The sequence below is a fragment of the Sinocyclocheilus rhinocerous genome, unplaced genomic scaffold (assembly GCF_001515625.1).
Source record: "Sinocyclocheilus rhinocerous isolate Xijiao unplaced genomic scaffold, SAMN03320098_v1.1 scaffold1024, whole genome shotgun sequence".
Classification (NCBI taxonomy): Eukaryota; Metazoa; Chordata; class Actinopteri; order Cypriniformes; family Cyprinidae; genus Sinocyclocheilus; species Sinocyclocheilus rhinocerous.
Window position 1 is genome coordinate 653552 of NW_015655417.1, and position 8390 is coordinate 661941.

An 8390-nucleotide genomic window follows, 5' to 3' on the forward strand; every position below is an offset into this window, starting at 1 on the left:
CAATCAGAGCCCATCGTGTATTTCTGAGGGAGGGGCTTCATAAAAGCAGGAAATTGATCACCGCGTTTCTCAGCGAAGGGACAGAGCGGTGTGGAATAAAGGCAAATTATGTGAAAAATAATGCATGTTTTATAAAAAACGAAGCATTAACACATGTTAGACTGCACCCCATAAACACAATCAAGCCTAGAAAAAAACCACTGAACCACCCCTTTAACTACTGAGTTAATATGTTGGTCAAACTTAAAGGAGGAATCAAAAAGAACTCCCAAATTTTTCACCGTTGGTTTGATAAAAGAATTTAAATGACCACAGTTCAAATTTGGTTTTCCTTTACCCACAGAGGGTCCAAAGACAATTGCAAATGAAACTAAATGCTCATTAAAAATAAATAAAGAAAAATAAATAAATACTGTATTATAATTATTATTATCAAGAATACCAATCTAAAACAAAATCATGGCTATCACAGCATGGTAACTTGTGAATGTGGGTCACTTGGGCCATGCAGCACACCTGTAACTGAAAACATTACAGGCTTCCCACATTATGATTTCATGACAGCAAAAGCACTGAGTGACTGAGTGGGTGAGAGATCTTCAGCCCCTAAATAAATCATTGTTTCTATGAGAAGAGCTAGTGCTCAGATTCGGTCACTGTGCGGACTTGGGGTCTCTGAGTAAATGCAGCCATTTCCTTCGCTGTGTCAGTCTGGTTTTAATAGCTGGGTGGCAGTGACAGCTGCAACAGGGCTGAGTGTGTGCAAATGCTGTGTGTGTGTTCACTGAGTGGGAAGTGTTGCCTGTCACTCGCCATTATCTCACACAGATGCCTCTCTCCCCGTGGAGGGTAGGCTGGCTGATTTGCTGATGCCTCCTGTGTGTCAGGGAGGAGAGGGAAGTGGACAAAACGAGACTTGCAACTTGCCTAAACATCTACAGCATAGACTATCAAAGAGCAGATTACTGTCAGCTTCAGCAACACGCAATGTCTCTTGCACATGTAAATGATAACCTTTAAGTCATTTCTCATTAAAACACAGATTTCTGTAAACACTAGAGATGTCACAATTCTCAATATAATATTGAACCGTTTGGTACGACAATTCACGCATTTGTGAATTGCTTTTTTTCGGTTTTGCATTTAAATAATTTCTGTGTGTTTTATATTATTTGCGCGGAGATGAGGAAACGACTTCCTGGAGCGTCATCAGTTCTATTACTTCTGTGATGTATATGTGGAGTCCTCCAGCATCCAGTATGAATTAAACAGACATTACATGTGTTTATAGCACTCAATAATGACAAATTCATCCCATTTTGAGTGAAAATAATACTCTCAAAAGAAATATGAAGTAGATATATGATAATCCATGTTTTTCTCCAGGGTACAGAAGTGTACAGGAGTTTTGTTGTTGTTGTTGTTGTTAATTTGTGTTAAAATAAAATGGCATTTTAAATCGCTAAAAATGGCATTTTACATCGCTAATCACAAAAACCCGCTGTGCTAAGCCATCAGAACTGAACCGGACCGAAAACCGTGGTTAAAAACCGAGGTATGTTTTGATCCATGGGCTAACTGTATTGTTGCATCCTTAGTAAACACATGCCTCTGAACTGACAAACACTGGCCTTTTCTGCAAAAAGCCAGTCTAGAGAGCATTGAGAGCTTATTCAGAGAGGACTAATGGAATACTGAGAGAGTATTCAGGAAGTATAGACAGCCAAAGTCAGGTTCCGACTCGAATACCATTCATTTTCTTCATAGAGAAATCGATTTCTTATGATAATGTACAAATCTTTCAAGCAGATCCATCATGAGCTCTGAGACTGATGGTATATGCTTCCGCAAAAGCCACAAGTAAGTGTGATTTTCAACAGTTGCCAAATTGAAGTAATACACTACCCATAATTCTGAAGAGATCTTCCTTGACCCACCAATCAGACAAGTTGCTGTTACCATAGAAACGAGAGTTAATCGAGTCTCCTTACTAGGGGTGTGCCAGTACGAGTATTGGTACCGAACGGTTCACTGGGCAAATTCCAAATGGAAGTGATCATCCCTATCCCCTTGGAGTGGGGACTTTGGAGTGAACAGGGCACGTGCGTGCTATTATGTAGTCGTTTGGAATGCACTTGGCAAAGGGAGCGACGTAATTTCCTCATTATCTTCAGCTGGCATGTTCCCGTGACAACGCAGCACGGTGTTTTACTGTCATAAATGTCTTTTTATTGTTGTTAGCATAACTGTTGCAAATAAACATACATTTTAAATTTTAAAAAGTTTTTAAAATATGCTATATAATATATAAAAACTAATATATATAAAACTTTTTAAAATATATAATGTATTTTTTTTTATTTTTTTTATGCCGGTGTCCATCAGCGAATCCGGCCCATTATAATTCGGCTATTATTATCAAATTGCCCAGATTTTTCATTCAGCACTGTATTTCACACAAATGAGGAGCCTGTAGCCGGTGAAGGAGTCTCCAACCACAAACACAGACACATATCGTCTGCTGATATAAGGTATTTCGTTGCACTTTAACAAGTAATCTGAACGGCCTATATATGTGCACTATTTTAACCGAGCCCTCACTAACTGAGTTTAATGCCACAGTTATGTTAGAACCATAGGTTAGAACGCATCTCATTCTTGTTTCTGTGGTGGTGCGTCGGGCTCATCATGGGACGCGCGGTCCTGAGCGCTGTATGACTGATGTATCCGTGCAATTTAACTTTACTCCAAATATATGAACTTACCTGTTTTAAATACTTTTATATTTAAACAACTGGATCCGACTAAGTTTGAAAGGTTTTTGAAATTGGATGTTTATTAAACATTCAAAGACTTGTTTAAATTATATAAATGCGTATTTGCTGAATGCTGACAGCAAACAAGAAAGTATTATAATGTTTGCCTTTCTATTACTAATAATATAAAAGCAGTCGTTATAAGACATTTTGTATACATTTTAATTCCTTTGTTTAACCGTTCTATCTGATTATTAGACAGACTTCTATCCGTATTTAGACAGAACTGTTAACGACAACAGCGAACAAGAGGGAGAATGTGAGCACTGTGTGCCCAGGCGCTGCCGTTCTCAGCGCCATAAAAATAAAAGTCAGTCGCGCCGTCAAAATAAAAGTCCCGCCTCAACCGCAACGGCCAAACAGGAAAACTTATCGGCCGATGCCGATATTTAAAAAATATCAAATATCGGCCAATATATTGGCGATATATCGGTCGACCACTATTCCAGACGACTACATAATAGCACGCACGTGCCCTGCTCACTACAAAGTCCCCACTCCAAGGGGATAGGGATGATTACTTCCATTTGGAATTTGCCCCGTGAACCGTTCGGTACCGATACTCGTACCATTACACCCCTACTCCTTACACTATCAATCTTATCTGTGTGTATATATTAATGTTAGCTGCTAAAAATTCAGCCATCACATGAGTAAATTACATTTTATGAACAACATAAATTACATTTATTTTTGATCAAATAAATGCAGCCTTGGTGATCATAAGAGACTTCTTTGAAAAACATTTTAATGAACCCAAACTTTTCAACAGTAGTGTACATCAACTATTTTAAATTGTACAGTCATTTTATTATAATTGTAGTTCAGTCCCTTAAAAAAAGTATACAGGTATACTCAGAGATGGTTGGTTTAGTTCAAGGCTTAGAATGATTAAAAAAATCATTTTAATCACCATTAATTAAAATGAATGGAGAAAAATACTTTCAGAACTAGAGTTTTGAGAGCATATTGAGAGGAAGCATTCCGAGAGTACCGAGAGGTCATTCAGATAATAATCATAGAGTATAGTGACACTTACAGTGTGTGACACCAGCCAGGGTTTGATAGAAAGTGGGTGTGTCGCTGTCGTCGGTCAACGTGACGCACACACCACCTGACAGCAGCCAGCGGGAGAACGTGAAAGCATCTTTATTCTGCAGAAGCCAGCTCTTAAACGTATCGTAATTCACCTTCTCTCCCTGAACACAAACAGACAGAAACACTGTAAATAAACAACAAGGTTACAATTCTCTAATGAACTTGTGACCAACTTAAAGAGCACGACAAAAGAGTGCAGAATTGAGAAGTTGAGAAGTGCTAGTTGCTTCCTTTTGTTCAGTGTAGGGGAAGCTTTCTCATTATTAATATGAACTAAATTCTATTGTATGCAGATATATTTATGTGAGTGGGTTGAGTAAAGAGATAAGAAAAAGTTTTAGAGCTGCTGCCAAGGGATAGCCAACAAAAGTGCTGCACTGAGTGGCTTTTCCCTAAATCAAGAAAGTGATGCTGCAGGAGGAAGAATGAAGGCTGAGATGAGAGTGCAATTTACAGAAGAGCTAATAGAGAAATGGGAGAGAATGCATGTTAAAGCATATTACGTAACCTTATTGGCTGCAACATTTGCACTGTCAACCTTTTAAGCTTATTATTAGAGCAGGGCTATAACACAGAGGAAGCTCTCTCTGTAAACACAAGTTTAAATAGGGCAAACGGTTCAAAAGGTACTGTATATATAGATTTTGGCAATCAATGAAGAAAGTGTCACAGGTCTGACAGATTGGATTAAAAAGGCATGTAATCCATTTATGAGGCAGCAAATACTTCAGTCCTGCAGCAAAATGCTACACTTTCTCCAAACCTCTTGCAAACCTAGCATTTCCATTGATTTGAAAACCGAAAACCGAAAGACCACATAACTGACTGTAGCTATGTTTCAATCCAAGTAGTTTAATTTATGTAATTTAATTTGTGAAATATCAGATTGTGACATATTGGAAATAGGGAGGTTAAATAGGCAGATTAATTTCCTGTCTTTTGAACACTATGTGGCTGGATGGCATGATTCATCTGGAAAGTCATGAGGCTGGTGAGACTGAGGTAAATCACACAGGTTAGTTTTCCTGCACTGACCTCTGTGAAGCACTTCCTAAGTGAGGGCGGGACCTCCCCATCCACTGAACGGAGCATGTTCTCCACATCCTCCCGGACCACATAGGTCCCCGAATCACTAGCGAACAAGCTAAAGATGTCTGGGGATAGAGAGGACATGCTGGTCAATACACACATACCTTATCAGAGTCTAGCAGGCAATGTGTCTCGCAGCCTCACATCAATCACAGCTGTCAGGGACACAGTGAGACACACTAGAGTAGACAGTACATCTATGGGGAATATCAAGTGAAGTGGAGTGTGCATGCGGCTACCAGTTTCATTAAAGAAACACAGAGCAAAACAAAGCTAAATAACATTTGGATAATTGAATATGCTGAGCCAGAGGTGTGCTTGTTTAGATTGCTGTTTGAAATGGAATTAGTTGAGCGCCTCTTGTGACTTGCAAAATAAACAAAATACACACGTACATTTGTAAGGCTGAATAAGATGTGTTATTTTAAATTCTGAGAATAAAGCAACTAAACAGAGTAATTAATCTATAATGCATCATGCACAGAATTTATAAAACAAAGATGTAGAACATTTGATTACAATGACAAGAATTGAAATAATGTGCGAGATCAATGTAAAGAGTATAATAGGCAGAATATGGGAGTGGATAGTCATGTGCCCTTCTGTAAACCTACATTTGGCTTTCTCTTCATCACGTCCTCTTGTTAACAGAACCAGCCCAACGATCAGGTAGTTGAAGTGCAGCCCTTTGGAAGTGCCACCAAAAGAGTTGTAGATCACCTACAACAGATGAGAAAGGGAGAAAGGATGCACATTAAATGTGGCCTGTTAAAATGCACATAACTCAGCATTTAATTCTGTTAAAAAAAACATTGTCTTCAGGTACGTTCACACCTTTTAATAAGAGTTTTGCAGCTGTATGAGTGGCACTGAGCTAGATTTTGCTACTGAACTCAACTTTATGCGAAATGAGCAGCGATGCAGCAAATACCAATGGGAGTGAAGATAGTTCTCCACTACTTGATGCAAGTAGGATTCTACTGTAGAAACCAACAGCTCAGATATTTGGTGACTTCCAATGATTTAGTGCATTGTCAGTGTGAATGCCCCTTTTTAAAGAACACAGGAAATAATGCAAAAGTACATTGAATTGCACGTAATGATTATGCAAATGTCATACAATGAGATCTACACAGATTACACAGATGACAATAACAAACTTAGTTGAGTTTATAAATAATAATAATAATAATAATAAAAGAATTTAAAAAAATAATTATCAATAAGCATAGCAAAACAGGTTGGAAAAAAATATTTACAGGACAAAGTCATGCAACCAAAATGCAACAGAAAACGTGTATCTTTTGAATTTCACCATAGTTACACAATGAAGAAGGTCATTACTTCCCATCAGTATGCTATTACTTAATCTACTGGTGTTCAGCGCTTAAGCCTGGCGTTAGTCGTTATCTCAGACCTTTGATTTCCGCTGAGATTCAGAGAAACATTTTTTTATGAAGACTTTTAATGATAATACTCCCTAGATACATATCTCCCGATAAATCAGCTGACAATGTTTAGTTTAATACAGAGGAAACATTACATTGTCTCTACCCACAATGCAGGGCTACATATAATGTGTTGCAGTATAAAAAATATCTCTGCAAAATGTGGCCCAGCAGGAGGCTTACCAGTAAAATACTTTTCTTCCTGTTTTTGATCATTTCTATTCCACAGAGACATCTCACGCAGACATAATTCACTTTTATGCCTGGTATGACACCATGTCTTACCCTTAACGCCACATATAACAAAAATTTTCACGCCACCAGATGCCTACTGCACAGCCTAGCGCTCAGCGGCATACAACAAGACAAACTTTTTTCCCCTTAGCTACTTGTCAAGGAACTTCTGACAATGAAACATTTACACATTTTGTGGATTAAAACAAACAAGTAAATACAAATAAATAAATTCAGCAAATATTTATTTACTTAAAGGTGCAGTCAGTAGGAGATCTAAAGCGAACGTCCCACCCACCCTGCAATCGCCGCTCAAAGCCACGCCCCCTGAACGCATATACGCTCACAGACCAAGAGGTCCTCTCGAATACCAGAGACATCATTACTACAATAGGCTACATCAGCGGTTCCCAATTCCAGTCCTCGCTCGATTTATTTACAGAGGTATATTATGTCACATTTCACACTTCTCTAGTAAGTTTCATCTGTGTGTGAAGATGCTGCGCAGCGCAAATATGAACACTGCAGGGATCATATCAATCGGAACACAGTTCATGCACGTAGCTCACTTCTAATGGTTCGTTTCCACTACAGCATCAAATCTGCGCTCAGTGCCGCTGGCAATGCTACAACGCCACTGCTTTGGAGTGTGTCAAATTTAGGGCAGAGCACGCCTCTGAAAAACACCCTGTTTACGTTTAATCTCCTTCCTTTCACAGCGATTGGTTGTCGTCCGCCGTTTTTTGCTCGACATTCTCCGCGCCACTTTCACAACGAGCTGGTTATCTGAATCAGGTGTGTTAACGGAGACATGCAAAATATGCGGCTGCGGCAGCGGGCGGGTGTGTGGGCATGATGTAGCCCAGCAGAATTGGGAACTGCTGGGCTACATCATGTGTCATTCACCGGTGAGAAAACTTTATAGTACAGTTAGTAAAAGTACTACAATACCAGGAAGGAAGATCGGGTTGTTGATGTTTGTCTGCCATTCTCGCTCTGTCTGCACAGCATGCGTGAACACGATGATGACGTATCCTGTCTGCGTGAACCAGGTGCGCAGAGGTATGCTAATACATACGTCAACAGACAGGTAGGAAAGCTAATTAATATGCTCGGACCAAGCGTTTTGATTGGACGAACATTTCTTGGTCCTACGCCTTCCACAGAATATATAAATACAGATAAATACATTTAGACCACTTAACTTAAAGGTGGGGCAAGCGATTTTTCAAAAACGCTTTAAAAAACTGATTTGGGCCGACTAGCAAAACAAACTTGTAGCCAATCAGCGGTAAGGGTCGTGTCTACTCATGATGTGGAGGAGAGAGCGTTCAGTGCTCACATTAGCGAGCAGAGTGACAGAAAGATACAGATGGCGGATAAAAAAACAAAAGAGGAAAACGTCTGCGGAACAAAAGAAGGCTTAAGGCAATAAGGCAAGAAGTAGGACCTGTGTAACTATCAGATCAGCTATCCAGCGCTGGAGAGAACTCAAGGAGCGGAAGGCCTGCGATCGGACGCAGAGGTTGCTTTGTTTCTTCTCGATAGGTGAGTAACACCGTGTCTGCGCAGCAACAGCTAAAGTCTGTCTAGTACACTGGACGCAACAAAGCGACCGTTGAAAATCATTTGAAATTTGTGTCAATACGTCATGAATAGAACGCAGCAGCAGTATTCTGTCGGGGATTTGTCGTGTCGTGCCGCA

General features: G+C 39.6%; 1 protein-coding gene across 1 annotated transcript in view; it reads right to left on the bottom strand.

The window, feature by feature from the left end:
- LOC107718299 (ubiquitin carboxyl-terminal hydrolase 32-like) overlaps positions 1 to 8390 on the bottom strand; it is a 62268-nt gene that overhangs the window by 29676 nt on the left and 24202 nt on the right. The window contains exons 3-5 of the mRNA XM_016525321.1: positions 5618 to 5723; positions 4950 to 5068; positions 3856 to 4015 (exon numbers count right to left, since the gene is read on the bottom strand). Coding sequence (XP_016380807.1) covers positions 3856 to 4015; positions 4950 to 5068; positions 5618 to 5723 — 385 coding nt within the window. The remainder of the gene's footprint in view (positions 1 to 3855; positions 4016 to 4949; positions 5069 to 5617; positions 5724 to 8390) is intronic.